Source organism: Myotis nattereri (assembly GCF_964212035.1).
Source record: "Myotis nattereri genome assembly, chromosome: 12".
In the NCBI taxonomy this organism is placed as follows: domain Eukaryota; kingdom Metazoa; phylum Chordata; class Mammalia; order Chiroptera; family Vespertilionidae; genus Myotis; species Myotis nattereri.
In genome coordinates, this window is record NC_138087.1 from 63733582 (window position 1) to 63755030 (window position 21449).

The 21449-nt window shown below is 43.9% G+C and overlaps 1 protein-coding gene across 1 annotated transcript; it reads right to left on the reverse strand.

The window, feature by feature from the left end:
• Positions 1-1251: 1251 nt before the first annotated feature.
• FRRS1L (ferric chelate reductase 1 like) lies at positions 1252-19618 on the reverse strand. Its single transcript, XM_081104109.1, has 5 exons — positions 19347-19618; positions 11613-11697; positions 8942-9080; positions 5559-5805; positions 1252-2297 (listed from the first exon to the last, which is right to left on the reverse strand). The coding sequence occupies exons 1-5, from the start codon at positions 19582-19584 to the stop codon at positions 2125-2127; spliced, it is 882 nt and encodes a 293-aa protein (XP_080960235.1). The 5' UTR covers positions 19585-19618; the 3' UTR covers positions 1252-2124.
• Between the last annotated feature and the right edge of the window lie 1831 nt (positions 19619-21449).

Sequence of the window (21449 nt, forward strand, 5' to 3'; positions counted from 1 at the left end):
TAATCAATTGGTGAAAACTGGTAGAACCAATTTGTGAAATTAGCTTGACTTGAAATGTAAGCAGAAGGGAAATCCATTAATTGATTGCTTCCCTGCCAGCTACAGAGACTAGCTAAAGTATCTCTTTAGGTTTAACCTATTTATAGCTTAGCTATAATACACATAAGCGAATGAAACAGAAAAATATTGGCTCTCTTATTTACAAGGTGGGTGCCTGCATACTCAGTATCTTCACTGCTCAACAACCAGTATAGCTGAGTAGGTGGCGTACAACCCAGCCTTGGCCACGACCAGAGGGCTTAGTTAGGCAGTGGTAGTCAGGTGGAACCAGGGACTTAAGCCACATAAATCCTAGGCAGTTCCTTTGCTCAGTTGATGTCATTTAACCACTCCCCACCTACAACGAGGATTATTTCCCCTACATCTCTCAGATGAGCTTGGTGAACTGTGCAATGTCACAGAAATCTCGATGTTTTTCTTCTTTCTGTTCAGCTCAGAATTTGAAAGCTCTCTCCAAAGGCGGACTCTCGCCTCTGACTTGAATTCCAAGGATGGCACTAGAAACCACAGTCTCCAGTGTTGTTTAATCAAAAAACCCACAAAGTTGGAACCAGCTTTAAAGCAATGAGGCAAGCCAGAGGACTCCAGAGCTCTACAATGGAAATGCCTCAGCCGCAGAACCACATTCACAGATTCTTTTCTTCTAAATGTGCTGCTAACACAGACATTTGGAACAAAGGAAACTTTGCGTTCCTTTGAAAAAAGGAATTCCATTAAGTCAAAGCATTATTATAAATTATGCTGACTGCCAATCCAATCCACAATTCTGAATGAATAATTTAGGTCAGTGGTCGGCAAACTGTGGCTCTTTCACAAAATACCACGGGCGGGCGCGCATGTACAGTGCGATTGAAACTTCATGGCCCATGCGCAGAAGTCGGTATTTTGTGGAAGAGCCACACTCAAGGGGCCAAAGAGCCACACGTGGCTCGCAAGCCACAGTCTGCCAACCACTGATCTAGGTGAATTCACTTTACGGGTCATTTGTCATCTATAATAAAAAAGCATAATATGCTAATTAGACCAGACGTCCTTCTGGAAGACCTTCCGGACGAAGCCGGGGCTGCGAGGGCCAATCCCCTTGCACAAATTTCGTGCACTGGGCCTCTAGTTTTCTAATAAAAAAATCTCATCTTAAAAAAGTTTCTATGCCAAATTCCACAATCTGCAAAATGTTGCGTTATTGTCCAAATGCTTTAAATTTTTATTAAGATGATTTTTCTGTTATATTACTGTTTACTGGTAATCATTCTCAGTGTATGTTACTCTGGCAACAGAATAGGCTGTAACCACAGATGAGTACCTTAATTTATAAAACAGTGGTCAAATTCTAACTGCTAACAATGCCCATATTTTCTATCATTAACATAATTTTCATCTTCAGGATCAATCAACTCTGTTTCTAAGCTTTCCAACAGCAATAAAAAAATGGTTTCTCATAGCTACTCACTAATTGAGAAGAAATTTCAAAGAAATATGAACCATTTTCATATCATTGTAATCTCCCCCATTCTTCCCATCAGCGGTGTAATTATCCAAACGCACTTAAGCTTTATGGAAATTTGAAAGTTCTTCTGCCTAAAAGGCTGACTGTGAACTATGTCTATCCTGTGAAGTTCTCTTTAGTAATATTCCAAGTAAGTCTCCTGAGCTGTAGCTGGAAGAGGAGAGGAGAGGTGCTTTAGGGACATGATCCCATGCCTAGCTCTTTATCTACCTTGCTACCTGTTATCTGACCAAGTCACAAAAAGGCAGCCTTCTGGGTCTCAAACCCCATTCAGTAAGAAGGCAATAATAATATTCATCAAACCAACTCAGAGATATTGTGAAGCTCAAATATGAAAACTTAGAAAAGTTTTAAGTATTTTCCAAAAGTATGGGGTCATTATTAAACAATCCTCTTTGATTAGAAAAGAAGTTTGTTTTTTTCTTCCGAAAAGCTGAAAGCATGAGTCTTTTTTTTTAAAATAATAGAAGCTAAAATTATACTACATATTCTTTAAAAATATATATATATACTAAAGACTTTCTAATCCATTGAATGTGTTGGCTTTGCAGCTGCGATTAAGGGGTTCCCATCAATAAGTAGAAAGTCAGGGCAACAATGAGAAGCAAACAAAATGGAGAGGAGAAGGTCTGGTAGGCAGCTGATGGCATAAAAATGTCTTCATACTTGTAAATACTGACAACACGCTCGGAAGTAGGTGGTGAGTCTATATCGTGTCGGGTGATAGAGCCTTTAAAAAAAGAAATGAAAAGGAAGGGGCAATTAAAGAAAAGCACATATTTAAACTGATATATTCTAACAACAGAAAAACAAAACAAAAACCTTTTTGTTGAATACGTAAGCAGTGATTATAAAGATCTGGAATCAGGTATCAGAACTCTCAGCATATAATGTACATATAATGAAGAACATAGGAATTAGTTAAATTTATCCAAAAAGACAAGTTCTCGTGAATCTGCACACCCACTACCAGAATAATGCTATGGGTCTCTCCACGGCACCCCAGTTTTAAGTCTGCTACTTAGTATTGTATGAATGCTTACTTTTAAGGTCTCTAATGAGTTTTATCTTATTAATACCAAATGGAAAACCATACTATGCTTTCAAAGAGCAAGAGCTACTAATTGTTTTCCTCAAATATGTATTTTATATATGAATTATTAACAACCCCTGAATACACTGGACTCCCTTATAGACGGAAGCCTCTCTCACTTTGTCTGTGGGACATAAAGTGGTAGCTTGCCCAAGTTGGATGGAATGGTACAGGACATAGGAGGATTAAAATGCCAAATAAATGTTTTTTTGTTAATCCTCATTGGAGGATACTTTTCCCATTGATTTTTAGGGAGGGTGGATGGAAGGGGGCAGGGGAGGGAGGGAGGGAGGGAAGGAGGGAGAGAAAGAGAGAGAGAGAGAGAGAGAGAGAGAGGGAGAGAGAGAGAGAGAGAGAGAGAGAAACATCAATGTGAGAAAGACACATCATTTGGCTGCCTCCTACATGTGCTCTGACTGGGGCCGGGGAATTGAACCTGCAACCCAGGTGCATGCCCTTGACTGGAAATCAAACTCACGACCCTTTGGTGAGTAGGCCAGCACTCTAACCATAGAACAACACTGGCCAGGGCCCAAATAAATATTTGAACAGAAAGCTTGTTTTTGACCTGGTTAGAAGTGGAAAGAGGAAAAGGCTGTGTTAAAGGCTACTTCATAAGCTGATTAGAAGTGCCTGACCTCCTAACCCATATGAAATCCATGTGGATGTAAACCCTATGGATAATCCCTATGAAACCTGGGTTAGGGAGACGAAGGCAGATGAGTTCAGAGCAAAGGTCTCCTTGGAAACAGGGCTCAGAGTGAGTGTCTTAAAGGTCCTATCTGCCAGGGAAGCTGAACTGAACTTGACATGTCACTTCTCTGCTCCAGTGTCCATGCTGGCTCCTGTTAGCACAAATCAAACTCCTCAGGTTGGCACGAGATTTTTCTCTCAGCAGATCCCTCACCTCCCCTACCTGATGTCGCTTGGGGGTCCCCTGCAGACTCCTAGGCTTAACCAAGCAGTTCTACCTCATGCCTTCCTTAGAGAACTCTAACCCATGCCCCTCTTCAAACCTTAGCTCAGAGTTTATCACCACTGAGAGACCTTAAGAGCATGAAAAGTTTTCATCAATAGAAAGGTGTTAGGCCCTAGCTGGTTTGGCTCAGTGGATAGAGCGTCAGCCTGCGGACTAAAGGATCCCAGGTTCGATTCCGGCCAAGGGCACATGCCCAGGTTGCTGGCTTGATCCCTGGTAGAGGGTGTGCAGGAGACAGCTGATGAATGATTCTCTCTCATCATTGATGTTTCTATCTGTCTCTCCCTCTCTCTTCCTCTCTGAAATCAATAAATTAAAAATTTTTTTAAAGAAGATAGAGAGGTATTAAGAGGCTGTCCAAGAGACAGGAAAAGCACACACCTGGCTGTGGGGTAGGAATGGGCCTGTTTTGTTTGGAGACGGTGAGAAGAACAGAAGTCCTGAGTGATCTTACCAAGCAAGGCAGGAAGGCCTGCCCTGCTGGCTATTATGCCAAATGTGTAAGAAGATGAACTGCTGAAGTACAGCACTTTCCAGTTTGTTTTCATATAATCCTTACAATAATTCTATAAAGTCAAAATTATTATTATCCCCATTTTAGATATAAAGAAATTGGAGTTCAGAATTTAGATAAAGGCTAGATACAGCCACCAAGGGGCAAAACCAATGCACAAACACAACATTTTAGACGCCAAATGCCATCATTTGAAATGAGTTCCTTTCTCCAGGCTAAGATATTAGTAATTTCCCAGGTTACTGAAAGTACTGGAAGACATAATTGCAGATCCACTGTTGGTAATCTGGACATACGCAAATGGGAGAATTGTCCCAAAATCTATCTGAAGGCATCCCAATGTTTTTTTCAATTAGAAACTGAAAAACAAGTTTATGAACGCCCCAGACCAATCAATGGAAACAATTTGAAAGGGGACAGGGGGAGGCAGATCAGACTGGACAATATAGAGTTGATAGGCACACAGTTAAGGAAGACCCAACACCCAGGAGCCAGAAAAGTGCTCACACAAACACTGCAGACAAGTCGCGCCCAGGCTTCTCAGGCCATTAGGCTGATCAGCCAGGAAATGCCGAAGACACAGTGTGACTTGGTTTTAGCAGCTGCTAAAAGGTCTCATGACATCCTCGGGTCTTTGTTGGGGAGATGCTGGAAGAGCCTTGCCCTCCAAAGGAAGGTCAGCAATGGACCAAATCCATGAGGAGCTTGTTAGAAATGCAGAATCCCAGGCCACTGAATTGCATTTTAACGATAAAGGCAGGTGATGTCTACGCAAGTTAAAATGTGAGGCGTAATGGGCAAAATTATAGGATAATTTGGTGGATTTGTGACCATTTGGTGGATTTATGACCATCAGGATAGTCATAAAGTAAGCACACTGAAATGCCTGTCAATCTCTAGCGAAGTCTCCAGAAACCCTTTCCTGCTCAGTGTTTGATTGTTTATATTTAGAGCATAAGGGCTAAGAGTTATCACTGACTTTGGAGCCAGGCAGACCTAGGATTGAATATTAGTTCTCCATTAGTTAGTCGTAGTGCCCTGAGCAAGTTTCTTAGTCTCTAGAGAATCAGAATATAATACCTTTACTTCTCAAGGATGTGGTGAGGAATAAATGGGAGCAGGTGAGAATTAAACACAGCCACACCCCACAAATAGTAGTCAGGTGATCTGTTTCATTCAGCACTTAACTCATATGTTATCTTGTATTATTCAAGCTATGCATGTGTATACCTTACCCATTTGCATGTCCGTGTGAATGATAAATCCATTATAACCTGAAGGCAGGATCATATCTCCTTTTTTTACAATATTATCGCAAGTGCTTATCACTCTCTTGCCCAATAAATAACGAACACCAGGACAGCGGTGTCTAATGTTTAATCCAGATGCCAAAATGCAAGCTTACCCTGAATGGCTGGACCCCAAGCAAACAGATAATACCAACTCAAATGCAGGTCGACAATCGTTTCATCTCTGGGAACATTCACAGGGCGTTTAAATCTGCAGGTGACTCGATTGTTCTCATACACTCCTTCTTCATCTCTGGCAGGATTCCTCTGGATCTCCTTTGCCCACTGGCCTACGTTATAGAAGTGCTGTATGCGGACCCTGCCATTGTCATCATGGACGCAGGCCATGACATCGTCACCACCCTGACATGGAAAATAATGAAGAAAAAAAGTCAGCCTTTTGCAAATTTCTCTACTAAAAAAAAATTTCAGCTCCAGCCATTTGGCTTAGTGAATAGAGCGTTGGCCTGTGGACTGAAAGGTCCTGGGTTCGAATCCGGTCAAGGGCACATACCTCAGTTGCAGGCTTGATCCCCAGCCCTGGTCAGGGCTCTTGTGGGAGGCAACCAATGGATGTGTCTCTCTCACATTGACGTTTCTCTCTCTCTGTCTCTCCCGCTCCCTTCCATTCTCTAAAAATCAATGGAAAAATGTCCTCGGATGAGAATTAACAAAAAATACAGAAATTTCACTGAGAAATGGATATTCCATTACCTTTGTCATTTGAAATCCCACCCCCAAAATTATTTTAAATGCCATTAAAAGCTTTCACTAACTGACCAAAGTTAACATCACAATGGCTGACATCAAATGCCTCCTGATATGATATTGAGAAAGGAATATGTCACCAGCTATACCGTATTCTTGCCAAAAACACAGAAACTAATCATTAAAAATACAATCAGACAAATTCAAATTGAGGGTCATTCTAAAAAAGAAAAAATTGGCCTATAATCATCAAAAAAGTCATAAAAGACCAATTTTTTTTTAAAGGCTAAGGAACTATTTAATATTAAAGAAGATGAAATATACATGACAACCAATGGTGTGGTGTTCCTGGACAGAATCTTGGGTCATAAAATAAAAATTTCCATAAAGAACATTATTGGGACAATTGGCAGCATTTAAAAATGGACCGTGTATTGGATAATACCATCAGATCAATGTTAAACTTCCTGAATTTAATAAGTAAATGGATTTAATCTCCAAAGTTTCCAGAGAATGGTAACAATAATAGTATTAGCAGTAGAAGCAGTAGAGAGATTAAGCATGTGTGGCAAATGTTATCATTTGTAAAGAAGTTCTGGAACTAGACAGTGGCAATGGTTGCACCCTGTGAATATAACTGATGCCACTGAATTGTATACTTTAAAATGGTTAAAATGGTAGATTTTGTGTAATGTACATTTTACCACAATAAAAAAGTTATCAATTGGTGATTCTTCTATTGTACTATCCTTGCAGCTTGTCTGTAGGTTTAAAATTTTTTCAAAATAAGTAAAAAAATGTTAAGGTGTTTATCAATTCTAAGAAACGTTCTACTTTGTGCAGGATGTTGATAATGGGTGAGGCTGCGCATGTCAATGAAAATTTTCTGTACCCGCTATTCAATTTTGTTGTGAATCTAAAACTGCTGTAAAAATAAACCCTAACCCTGGCCAATGGCTTATTTGGTTGGAGCCCTGTCCTGTACACCATAAAGGTTGCAGGTCTGATTCCTGGTCAGAGCACATACCCAGGGTACATGCTCATTCCCTACTCAGGGAGTGTACAGGAGGCGACCAATTGATATTTCTCTCTCACATCAATGTTTCTTTCTCTCTCTCTCTCTCTCTCTCTCTCTCTCTCTCTCTCTCATCAATAAACATATCCTCAGGTGAGGATAAAAGTGAGAAAAAGATCTTCAGTTGGGTGAAGATTAAGAAATAATAAAGTCTAATAAAAATAATGCACCATTTCAAAATAAGTTAAAGGCTATTAAAAGGGTTTCCATTTTGCTTTTCCTGTGTATCAAGGTTTGAAAAAAATTTAACCTGCGCTTCTTATTGAAATAATAGAAGAAAAGAGAAACCGGTAATGTAAAAGCCTTTAGGCAGCAAAATGTCAAACATAAAATGTGAATGCTCCTCACTCAACCTCCCAGCTCCGAGCCCCATCATCTTAACAGCTGCACCATGCCTGCAAACGCAGCCCAGGACAGGAAATAATCAGCTGCAACCCGAGCCAGTCCCTCGGTATGGCACATATCTGCTGTTTCACCTATTAACACCCCAGTAGGTGATAAGTGATGTAGATTCTTATTTGCACAATCTTACCAGTGGGACCCGCTGTTGTCTTACTGCCTGGACTGGGAATTGAGGTCACCTCTCCTGGACAAAAAGCCCCGGGAGCTCTGACCGCCTGGACCGTCCTCTTCGCTTCCTCCTACCACCCATCTACATCCCATGTCTAATTCATTAGCGAAGCCTATCTGACCTCCAAAACGTATCCAGAATCTGAGCACCTCTCACCACCACCCCTGCCGTAACCCTGGTCTGAGCTGCCCTCCTCTCACTGCCTGGATCTCAAAGAGGCCAGGGAAAGAGAAGTGCATGCGCCAGGGTACAGAGGCCTAAGAAAGTCCTGGCACAGTGAAGTGGCAAATGACGGGGCTACAGAGAAAGGAGGGAAGACGGCAGCAGAGGTGTAGAGAGGAGCAAAGGCAGGAGATGGGCAGCTGCCTGGGTTCCTGGTGCCCTGCCTGTGCCTGGTCACAGTCCTTCCTAAGGTCCAGATGTGTTCTCGCCCAGGAGAACTGTGGAAGACTGAATTGTCAGACCCAATTCTTCAGTCCCCTGTAGTTATATTATACGCCCAGACCTTTGCAGGGCCTCTTGGTAGAGGGAGTGTATATCCCGGCCCCTTCCTTCTGGGCTTGGCTGTGTGACCTGCTTTGGGCAATGGAGTGTTAGCAGCTGTAACACGAGCAGAGGTTGAAATAAGTTTGGATTGCCCTTGCACTCCTGTCTCTGCCACAAAAATAACATGCCTTGGTAGTTGCTGGTTGCAGAATGATTAGGGGGGAAAAAAACTAAATCCAACACATGGACAGGAGCCAAGCCCAGCTGAGCCCCAGCCAATGCACACACATGAGCAACAAATAAATGCTTACTATTAAAAACCATGTAGCTTTGGAGACTTCCCCTGCAGGATATCTGTGGAAATAGCTGATCAATAGATATGAAACATCTTGTGTTCTCAAAACCAACCCTTCCTTGGTTGTTTAAGCTAGCTTGAATTTATTTTAACTTGCAGCCAGAGAGCAACACTAATATACTCATTATACTGCTTTGGTGAGTTTCTTTGCTTTGTGATGCTTTGCAAAAGACAACCAAATGCCAGAAATTAGCTTCTTGCATTTAAAAGTGGCAATGGCAGCTTAACCATGCCCATTCTCTAAATGCTAAAGTCACATAGCAAACTAAAGAGAAAAATAAGCTTCTATCATGATGTGTCTCACCATTTTCCTGTCTGAAGAGAAGCCAACTGCTACCCAGCCATCTGTGTCTGCACTCAGCTCAAATTCCACATCGGCCCCTATTATCCGGTAGCTAAGGAAGTAGTCACAGGTCTCTGCATTGCAGCCTGGTTTCCCATATCTATAAGAGACATCAAAACAGACATTACTCAAGAGGATAAAGGGGGTCAAATATATGGTGATGGAAAGAGGTTAGACTCTGAGTGGTGAGCACACAATGGAATATGATGGTAATTATAAAATGCACACCTGAAACTTATGTAATGCTATTAATTAGTGTTACCCCCAATAAAGTTAATAAAAAACAGACATGACTCCTTCATATTCTTATTTAAAATACATTAAGAGGACATTGATGGATCAGGCAGGATGCTAAGCAACATTACTGAATAAATTAGATCTTTGCTTCAAAAAACAGTTCCACTCAGTTGGGAGGGACCTCATAGATGACCTGCTTCACTTTATCTGCATATTAAAGGGGCCCAGAGATGGGAAGGTTGCATAGTGAGTCAGTAGCTGCAACAGGACTTGAACCTGCGCCTCCAAACTCCCAGCCAGTGTTCTCTACACTATAGTAGTATCTCTCAAATATTAGTTATTACTGAATTATTTCTGAATCCCTTTTAAATGAGAAAATTCTCCGAGTTAATAATTTAAATTATTTTTGTTAATTAAATGTATACCAATTTTTTCTACTTTAATGTTGCAATTAAATGAACACCAAGTTGCAAATTAAATATAAATATATAAACTACAAAACCAGGAACATTTAAACTGACAGCGTTCATGTGATGGATGATGCGGTTTCTCTTAAAGTGAAATTCTGCTCACACACATATGGTATGTCTGACTGTACTGTGCAGCGTCTTTTAACTGAGCATGTTCTATTAATCAGGACTCACTCTCTTCCACTTTTATCTGAATTGCTGCAAAACCCTGGAATGAACAATGCACCCATTGAACACCTCATCTGGTATTCACTGAGCATGGATGCATCGTCTATTTATAAAATTTGCCTTTGCTGTATAGGTTCTCATACAATCACAAATTCAGACATGAAAGCATACAGCAGAATAAGGTGTTTCTCCACAAAATCAGATTATGCATACATTGATCTTTTAAAGAAGCACCACTGACATAAAGACACCAATTTATTTTACTTATTTATTTTTAATTTGCCTGAGCAATGTTTTTTAAAAATTAATATTTTTCAATTACAATTGATACTCGATATTATATTAGTTTTCCGTGTACAGCATAGGGTTAGACAGTTACGTAACTTCCAAAGTGATGTCCCTGACAAATCTAGTACCCACCTGCGCCTTACAGTCATTACAATATTATTGACTGTACTTCCTATGCTGCGCTTTACATCCTGGTGACTATTTGGTAACTGCCAATTTGTACTCCTTAATCCCTTCACCTTTTCACCCACTCCCTTCCCATCTGGCAGCCATACGTCTGTTCTTTGTATATATGATCTGTTTCTTTTTTGAAAACAGAAATTTAAATTTTCTTATAGAGGACTTGTGGTCCTTTCAGAACTGACAACCCCTAGTTTGAGGAACTTTCTTTTTAGGATGACAGAGCGTTGTAGCAATGGGTGTGACCATCTAAATTCAGATGGAAGGTATCTGGAGGAACAAGACACAAACCTACTAAGTGCTGACGGAGGAGGGAGGCAAGGACTCAGCAGGGACTCTGAGCAGCCAGGGTGAGATATAAGCTCCAGACAGCAAGGAACTTGGGTGGAAAAGGTTAAGAACAGCTAAAGGAGGAGTGAATGGGCCCGAAAGCAGGTCACCCTGAAGCCAGCGGGGTACTAAACTTCCTTCACTTCTCAAAAATATCCCTTAGTCACCAGAATTATACATTAAAGGCCATTTTCCTTAATATTAGTATTATTGGATTATTTTTATTCCTTAGAATGTTCTGGTAATCCAAAGAAAGCTCAAAACCCCTATAATTCAGTCCCACCCCCACCCCCCCCCCCGCCGCACCACCCATAGATCTTGAGCAATGGACCAAAAAAATATAAATCAGAACTTTAGAACAGTGATCAAAAAAATCTTTACTTAAGGACAATTTGTTTCAGAAAACAAAAAATTCAAAGGAAGTTTTCCAACAAAACAGAGCTATCTTCGTGGGAGGCCCACTGTCTCGACTACTGTTTTCTAGCTCTAGCCCATCATGTCATGAAAGGATACTATTAAAAATCAGGGGAGGCCTCAACACACTAGACAACAAGTGCTTAATGACTAGTTGGTATCATACAGATATCAATATACCACGACTATTTATTTGAAAAGGAATTGGGTATCAGACATGTTTATCATTGTCTGTCCTGGCCATCCCCCCCCACCCCCCCATAAATGTGGACATATTCTGTGTCATGTGATTCTTCTTCAGACAGCCAATTGGTTAGGAACAGACACTGGTGCCAATGGCAGCACAGTCAAAGTGAAGAATGTTCCAGTGTCCCAGGCCTTGAAGACTGAAAACTGGGGTGGCCATCAGAGCGGCCATATCCCTGCCGAAGGTCTGAAGGGGTATAGGCCCCTGGTTAGAATGGACTGCATGCAATTTCAATTCTATCCTGAGAAGTAAAGCGACGCCTCAGTCTTAGAGTTATCCAATGCACAGGTCTACCAACCTAAAGCATCCCTTAGTTTTACCACAGTCATCCACTTTGATTTTGGCAAATGGATCCACAGGAGGAGCAGTAGGGAAAGGGTAACCTGGACAGTGAGAATAAATAATGGTTAGCAAGTCCAGTAACAACTTTTTCAATGAGAATTTTAAAAAGTACATTTACTATTTTCTATCACACCCATCTAAATATAGATATCAGGCCTCAGAAAAGGGCCCTGGGTAAGCCTAATCACCCTCTTCATGAGGGGAGAATACAGGGTACACATCTTTGAACTGAGCCTTACATGTTAGCTGAGAATAAGTGACTTTCCCCTCACTTTACAGGCAAGGAAACTGAGGCCCTGAGAGGGGGCATAATTTCATATGAACACAGGCTCACCACTGTGACCTGGGAGCTTAAAAACCACAGTTTGAATTCAATAGACATGCTCTAAGAGGGAAAAAAAATAGCCCTGGCCGGTGTGGCTCAGTTGGTTGGGCATTATCCTGTGCACCCAAAGGTCACCGGTTTGATTTCTGGTCAGGGAACATGCCCAAGTTGCAGGTCTGATCTCTAGTCAGGGTGTGGCAACCCACTGATGTTTCTCTCTCACATCGATGATTCTCTCTGTCTCTCCCTCTCCCTTTCTCTCTCTCTCTCTCAAATCAATGAAAACATACTTAAAAAGTTAACAATGACCCACTTATATATTCAGTACTAGAGGTTTTCCATTTATATATGTGATAATAGAATTTTTCCATCACTGTGAACTTCCATTTTTCATTAAGCTGCATATAACATTTTCATATTTCACTAAATTCTTTACACACATCATTTCTAACAGCTGTGTATTTTTCTTGTAGCATTACTTGGCATCATAATGCATTAAACCATACATTGAAGGGCAACCTGCATTATGCTTCCAGTTTGTAACAAAAATAATTTTCTCCTAGACCCGCGGTCGGCAAACTGCGGCTCGCGAGCCACATGTGGCTCTTTGGCCCCTTGAGTGTGGCTCTTCCTAAGCCTTAGGAGTACCCTAATTAGGTCAGTAACAATGTGCCTAACTATATAGCTTAAGTTTAAAAAATTTGGCTCTCAAAAGAAATTTCAATCGTTGTACTGTTGATATTTGGCTCTGTTGACTAATGAGTTGGCCCACCACTATCCTAGACTGTTTCCTCGGTGTACGAAGGAACCAAGTGTGATTCATCTTGTATTCTCTGCCCAGCATTATGCCTAGCACTGGCCACTGAATAAATGATTGACAAATGAATAAATAAAATCACCCTATAACATTAGGAAAGTAAATACACATTTTAAAAAATTACTGTTTATTAGTTTTTCTTTTCTCATTATTTTGATGTCATTTCTTTTTTATTTGTAATTTTTTTAAGTGAGATTCTGTTTATTTGGTTCTATTAATTATCCTGTAAGGGGAAAAAAAAGCCACTGGACTGCATTTTCCTGGCACACAGCTGTGCATTTTGGACAGGGGTGGGGAACCTTTTTTCTGCCTAGGGCCGTTTGGATATTTATAACATCATTTGCGGGCCATACAAAACTTAAAAGATTAGCCTGCTCTATTTGGTCAAACATTTAATTAACTCACCCCTAATACCTTGGCAAGGCCTGCCTGAGATGAGATTTTTGTTTTTCTCTTTATATTGAACTGCTGAGTGCTACAAACTATGCTGAGCTCTTCATATGTTCTTCCTCCTATTTCTCACTACGGTGCTGTCCCAGGAGGGTGACAGGCCCTGATTCCACGAGGAAGCTCGGGAACTGCATTCGGGAGTCCCCTGGACTCGCCCTACATGTGCCTACACTGGCTGTTCCTGAGGTGTTTCCTTTATAACAAAACGATACTATTTGTAGGTACAGTGCTGTCCTGAGTTCTACGAGACATTCTAGTGGGTGCCCCTGAATTGGTAGCCAGTTGGTCTGAATTGAGGACAGTCTTTTTGTGGGCCACCCCTTTAACTTGTGATAACTCTGGGTCATTAATACCAGAAATAAACTTCAGTATACTCGTTGGGGTTGGCATCAGAATATAAGCACATTTTACAATATTTCAAATTTTGCTGGAATTAAATGATCTATTTTGCATAAAATAAGTTGGGACTATGTGCCAGTATCTAAGATCCTGCTAGGTTGCAAAAAGTTTTTTTATGTTCCCAAGACCATTATCCTAAAACTCTAGCATGACTAACTGGTAAGATCATTACCAAAAGTGCCTACAAGCAGAACCTGGATCTAAAGTTCAGGTTCCAGCCCTAGCCGGTTTGGCTCAGTGGTTGAGAATTGGCCTGCAGACTGAAGGGTCCTGGGTTCGATTCTGGTCAAGGGTATGTACCGTGTGTGTTCTGGATTTCATTTCGTTTTTAAGTTTCATGCTGTGACCTTTGAACAACCTCCCTGTCCTTAGCAAGCATATCAAAGCCTTTTAGTTGATGATTATCTGTGTTTCATAAAATGCAGCCATAAATATTTTTATTAGTAACAATTGGAATGGCATGACAACAGAGGTAAATAGCCAACTGGAAATAGTATTGATTATAAGCAATCATCTACCACAAGACCACCAGGAGGTACCACCCTGGGAGCTATTGCATTCTTCATCCCTTTGTCTCGTCAATCATTAGTCCCCGAGTTATACTATTGCAAAAAGTACTGCAACAGGTGTCCGGTAGCAGAGAATAATTTGTGCGAGGTTCTGGGCCATCTGTCCCCTGTGGCTCAATCTTCCTGGAAGGAAACTGCCCTATAATAAATTCTGTTACAGTCTATGAAGTTGCCTGCCGTTCTCGTTTGGGTGGCTGTTACCCACCGTCAGACATGGGGTTTCTACCTGGATATTCCATAAGCACATAGACTCCATAGCCCAAAACTGAGCTCCCCCACCTCCCAAATGCTCTTCCTCCTACGTTTCCTGTCTCCGTGAAGAATGCCACCACCCACCACAGTCTTCCAACCCTGAAACTGTAGTCCTGGGTTTCTCCACCTGCTATCTATACTCACCCACCATTCTTCTATTCCCACCCTAGAAACCAGAGCCTGCCCTTTCATGCTGTACCATCGCCTATCTGATCCCCCCACCTCCCTCCCACTTCTCCCCCCACCTGCCATCTTTCTAAAATGGGAAACTGATCTTGTCACAATACTGTTTAAAGACCTTTATTGGTTGCCCCCCGTCCCCACCATTCTTTCTTTCCTACACTTACTTGTCTGCCTTGCTCTTGAGATACATAGGTTAGAACCCCCAGACACGGCCAGTTCTTCCTTCTCCCTTTACATTGTCCATCCCCCATTTTTCACTACTGGTTTTGGGGTTTTGTTTGTTTTTGCTTGTTCCTTTCCCTCCATTTTGGTAGCTTTTTTAAATGTTTTTACTGATTTTTGTAGAGAGAGGAAGGGAGAAGGATAGAGACATAGAAACATAGATGAGAAACATCATCAATTGGCTGCCTCCTGCATGCCCCTCCTCCTCCGACTGGGGATCAAATCCGAAACCCAAGCATGTGCCCTGACTGGGAATCGAACCCCCCCTTGGTTCATGGGTCAATGCTCAACCACTTAGCCACACCGGCTGGGCTTCGTGCTATTTGTTTTCTTTTTCACTAAAATAAAAACTTGGATTGAGACCAAATAATATTGGTTTAGGGCACCTCCCCACTTTCCTTCTCACATGTGCCCTGTAAAACCTTCCAATAACTGCTCTGTTGTGGAGAACAATTAAGCCACTTTTTCTCCCTTCGGATATTCCTGTAATACAAGAGGTACTTATTTTCGTGGTTATTTTTTTTTTTTCAGGTTCTCAATATGGTTTTGTGGTTTCCATCCCTGTGTTATTCACAGATACTATCTATCCCTTTCCTGTAATCCCTTGAGCCTGTTTTGCCATCCTCCACTGAGTGGTTAATGGCTTCTGGTTTGCTATTTATCGCCTCTAATGAACTGCTTGGATCACAGCTCTCAGGTATTAATTTAGTCCTTGAGTCCTTGATATTTTAACCAGAAATTATCCGTTCAAATCTCTGAGAGCCACTGCATCAGCATCTGTCTCTTTCCGGACTGCGTGAGTCACCGTTTCCGCTCAGCAGAGTCACATCATGAAGGAAAGCTGTCCTGGGACTTTGGAAAATGGAAAGCTACACACACACACACACACACACACACACACACACACACACACACACATGGAGCCTGTTTAGCAAAGCGTTCGCCAAGGCATTCCTCCACTCAGCAGCCTGCGGTTCTCCACTGCCTCCCTACCAATGCCAAACCCCTCTTCTCCAGTCCACTCATAAAAGTACCCCATCCCCGCCTGTCCCTCTGCATTTCCTAGCACGTCAACAGGGACCCTCCATTCCAGGCAGGCCAGACAGCTTGCACACCTTTCCCATAAAGTCGGTCAACAATCCCATACAGCTCTCTGCGGCTTCCTGGCTGTGTGACTTTAGCTAAGATATCTAAATTTTCTGTGGGTCAGTTTTCTTCGCTCGAAAGTGGAGAAAATTGTAGTATCAAAGCCAGAGTATTGCTGTAAAGAGTAAAGTTAATACGTAAAAGGTACTTAAAATAGTGCCTGGCACAGTAGGAAGCACTTATTAACAATTAGCTCCAATTAGTGTTATTATTGGGCTAGATTGATTCATGGTGGATACAAAGATAAATTAGATATAGATTATCTTTAAAGATATAGATTATTTTTATAAATTACTTACCTTTTTTGTGCTTTGTTTTATTTTTCTATCAGTAAAAGATTCAGAGATCATAAGCTATCCCCTGCCCATAAAAAGTATACATATAGTGTTTCTACTTTTTCTTTTTCACCAAGCAAGGTGATACTATATTTGTTCAAACCAAAGAACAAACGAAGAGATACTATAAATGAAAAAGTGTGTGTGTGTGTGTGGTCTTTTTTTTTTTCTCAGATAGTAACTGTCTATGCATCTCAAAGGGGAAAAGCATGGCGGTAACATTTGCATCCCAAATGTTTATGTGTAGGGTGATGAATTATGTAGCTGCATACAATATGCAGTCGATGTAGGAAGAATACAAGCAGATGAAGGGAACTCTGCCCTTCCAGGCCCTGCTCTTCTCTCTACTGCCTCACCAGCTCTTTCCCAAGATAGAAAAAACTGTGGTCTGAACTTCATGGTCAGGAGCTCATTGACTGGGCCATGTCTTACAAGTCACTGTGCCTGGAAGATAGCAACCAAGTATGGTGTTGTCCCCTTTTCCTTCCTATACAGGCCATGGCCCCAAGGGCAGGCCAGCTACCATCACCCATGTGGCTGTGGAAAGACTCAGGGTCTGTTCCTCAGCCCTGGCCTGTGGATCTCAGCAGCTGGGAGAACAGAGCAGGAGGCTAGCTTTACTTGGGACTTAACCCTAAGCCAACACCCAGCTCAGTTTTTTTTTGTGTGTGTGTTGTTGTGTTGTTTTGTTTTGTTTTGTTTTTTTGAGAGAACAGCCAGAATGGGCTATTTAGCCATAATCGTGGTAATTTGTTTTACATTCTACTGTTGTTCTAATACTATATAGATTCTGGCTAAGAACCTCAAGATAAAGGGGGATGCTTGGTAAGATTCAAGTCCTAAGACCCTATTCAAACTTCTGGCTGCACATGCAGAATGGGTGAGAGAGGCAAGCACACTGGGGATCTGTATACACACTGCATGCCCTGCTGCCCCTGTGCAGTCACCTCACCTAAATGTCCTCCCTCTTCTGTCTCACCAAAGCCTTTCATACTTCCCAGCTCACTCTATAAAGCCTTCACATGGCTGCAGCCCACCTGATGTCCATGTTCATAAAACTGTCTGGGTTGCACAACTAACCCTATTCTCTCTGTAGATACAAACTGACATAGAGCATCTGACCTTGCTCTTCATTTGTTAGGTCCATGTGCCCCATGAGAATATAAGCTTTCATGTGCCACATCTTGAGTTACCCGGCAGTGTGATAGGCTGACTAGGAACAGAATAAATATGTTTTAGATGCATTCAGAAGCAGATGGACTTTGGGATATTTATTCTTTTCCAGAGTAACAGATTCTGCATCTGCTTGTTGTGCTCCCCCGGCCTCCCTTCCCCCTATTCTCTCCTCCCTAGCCACATGGCTACCCAGCTAGAAGACTACACTTCCCAGCCTCCTTTGCAGCTAGGTCATATAATTACGTTCTTGACCAAAGGAATGTGAGCAGTAGTGATCTGTACAACCAGCCTAAAAGGAAACTGCTTGCCCCGAACTTCCTTTCTTCTCCTTTCCTCAAGCTTGAACAGGACACGCAAGCAACTCAACTTCCACACAGAGGAGGACAAAGTCTTAGGAGATGATGGAGCAATCAGATGGAAGGAACCTGAGTCCATGAATGACCTTGTAGATCAGAGCTGTCCCACCAGCTCAGAACAGCCTGACTCATGTGAGACAAACCATCTTACTTAAGCCACTGTATCTTGAGGACTCTGTTTCAGCAGTTAAGCCTCTGCCCAACTAATACATTTTCCCAAATCCATTCTCTCCATCTTCCTTAATACAATAATTCCAATTTTTTACTAGGACTTATTACTTCCCAGCTAGAAGGCTACACATCCCAGCCTCCTTTGCAGCTATGAGTGACCACATGACTAAGCTGTGGCTAAGCAGGATTGTTATATGGGACTTCGGCATCATCTCCTTATAGTCGGTGATCTTCCCACTTCCTCTTTCCTACTGTCTGGAGAGTGAATGTAATGGCAGGAGATCATGCAGCCATTTCGGCCCATGAAGTCACACGCTAGGAATTGTGAAGATGCAGACCACCAGGACCCAGGGTCTCTGATGACCAGTTCTGGACTGCCTACTTCCAGATTTCTGTATATGACAGAGAAACTTCTATCTTATTTAAGCTACTCATCTCTATTTGGTGTAGGTAGCTAAACCTAATCCTCAGCAACAGATATATCATATATATATATATATAATTTTACTATTCCTTTTAGCAGAAGAAAATGAAAATGACTACTTTCCAAACGGCAGGGAAAAAGAGGCCAGCTTCCCTTCCTTCTGAGCAGAATCAGTGGCTTTGTGCTCACTGAAGCATCCCGCGGGGAGGTCTATGGCTGACAAACCCCAGTCTCTGGGCCCAGCAGGCCCCACAATGGTGGCTCACACCAGGGGGCCCTAACAGGCCGGGTAGAAAAGGAGTGGGATGGAGGCGGGGAAGGGGCAGTGACCCAGCGCTGACGGGGTGGTGATGGGGGGCGGGGGTGCGCCGGGAACAGAACACTGAGAGGTCAGGGCGCTTGCCTTTGCAAATCTAGGTCAATACTCGCGGGGAGGAAATAAGGCAGCATCTCTTTTAAGTCTGGATTTCTGCTTTCCGCCGGCTGCTCCAATCTCACACAGCCCCGGCCAGATGGCAGCCCCCTCCCCCCCCCCCCCACACACACACACTCCCGACCCCTGACCGAGAGGGTGGAGGCCAGGTGCTGAACACCGGGGCAGCCCACCTGTCCGCAGCTTCGCAGGACTCGGCTGGCACCCTCCCTCGCCCGGCCTCAGTCTCCCCACCTGGAAAGCGGACAGCTCTGCGGGCCCCTTCACCAGGCGGATGGGGTCTGAGCCCTGCGCTCTCTGCCCGGCCTCGCCTCGGCTGCGCCAAAGCTGCCTCCGTTCGCGTCCTTTCCAACTCCCCACCCTCGCTCCCGTGCCCGCCCCCGTCCCCCAGCCGGGTCTCCCCTCCGCCACCCCGCACCCTCCCAGCCTCACCTTCCTCCGACAGGTAGCGCAGGTCGTAGAACTCCCCGGCGAAGGTGCCGTAGGAGGAGTCGTGGCGCCGCACCGCTTCGTCGGCCCCCGCGTCGCCCCGCACGCGGCCTCGGGGTCCCCGGCCGCCCGGCCCCGCGCCGTCGTCCCCGGGGCTGGCGGCACAGGCGGCGGGCCCCGCCAGCAGCAGCCAGAACAGCGGCGCCCAGACCCCCCGGCTCCGCTCCGGCGGCCGCGCCATCGCTGCGCACCGAGCCCTCAGCCGGGCCGCCCTGGCCGCTGCGGGGGCGCCGCGGGCGCGGGGCCGGGACCTCGCCGCCTCCGCCGCCGCCAGCACGCGCCGGCCCGTCCCCCGCCCGCAGCCCGCGCAGCCGCGGAGCCGCCTCGGTCTGCGCATCCTCGCCGGGGCCGCAGCCGCCCCGCTTTCCCTCCCAGCCTCTCCTCTCGCTCCCCCGTCCTTCCTCCCGGCCTCCCCCCTGCTCCTCCTCTCCTGCGCGTGTCTCCCGCGGACGCAGAGGTGGCCCCTCTGGACCTGCTCTTCAGACCGCGGTCCTCAGCTCAGCAGCTCAGCATCCCCAGTTTGTGAGCGTCACTAACCGCGCCGCGCTGCAGGCTCGGGAGTCAGGGTCTGCATTTCACCGGGGTCCCCCAGAGACCCCGAGTGCTCGCCCAGGTTTAAGAAGGTTTACCTGGGACACACCTGGTCAGAACTGCTGCCTCCCCCACCTTGTTCAGACACCTTTTGGTTTATAAAGGGTGTCCCAAAAATTCACGCAAGAAGTAATTTTGATAGAAAACACAGGTTTATAATTAAAAATTGTCAATTTTTTATTGATCCATAAAGTATACAGTATAGGGTTATGTATGGAATAGCACATCAGGTATGCTGGCACATATGCAAAGCCGTGGTCTTCATTGGTCTTCATTGTCCCTGCTCCTGGGCCATAATTGGTACTTGGTAATGCTTATCAAATTGAAGGGATTGAAATCAAAGGGCAACAGATATTAGAATCTGATGCAATAAACCAAGTAAAATTAGGCTTTTATTTTTTGTTGTTGTTGTTAATGCTCCCACAAAATTCAAATCTTGCGTGAATTTTGGGACACCGTTTATAAAGCACTGCCTGTACCCATGATGTCTTGGCATCGTCACAGGAGGAAGTTGAAATAGCAAGATCCCCACTCTAGGTGAACTGAGTTAGGTGCTCAGAGCCAGGGGACACCAGAGGCAGCTCCTTGGGCCGGATGCACCTGCTTCCCCTCCGGACGTTTGGAGTGTGTAACCAGCAGAGGCTGCTGGGGCCTTTGCATAACCCGACCCCTTCAAAGCAAGGCAGCCGGTGTACTCTGGTTCCCCCGCAGCAAGCTTTGTACCAGGCCTGATGGCCACGCTGAATGCTCAACTCTCTCAAATCCGTTCCTGCCGCTTGCAATTCCCTTTGGTTGTTTACTCAGCCATCCCTGTATTCACACCAAGCACTTAACTGCGTGCCAGTTCCCGGAGTTCACCTCTAATGGTGGTTTTGGAGTGATAACATATTCCAACCAAGCTGTCTTCCGTTAGAAAACACTGACACAGTTCTTTTTATGATGGTACTGCAGAGTCAGCATTTTTGCCTGCTTTTTCTTTTTTTTTCTGTTATATTTTCTTGCATAAACAAATAAAATAATGATGGAGACCGAAAAGCACAGAGAGGTTCCAAATGCAGGCCCAGATGTCCGCTGGTGTGGAGTGGTGACAGTGACCTCCATGATGACGAGGGAGTTTAAATCAGATGAAACAGGTAAGAATGACTAGGGTTCCAGGCTACCAGTGGCATGAATGAACACATAAGATTGCAAAATACAAACATTCAAAAAGAAACTAGTGGCGGCAGGGGAGATGGGAGACAGTGCTGGCGTGGAAATAGTGAGAAGTGCTGCGAGACTCTTGGGTATCAGCCGACATTGTCGGGGGATGTTCAGTTAGAGCTTAAACCTGCTTATCCTGACGGGTGAATCGGGTATAACTCATGAAACCCTTCGGCTTCGCGAGGTCTCCCAACAGACCAGCTGTTGCAAGAAGTCAGATTTATTGCTTGAAAAAGGTAAGATGAACTACAACTA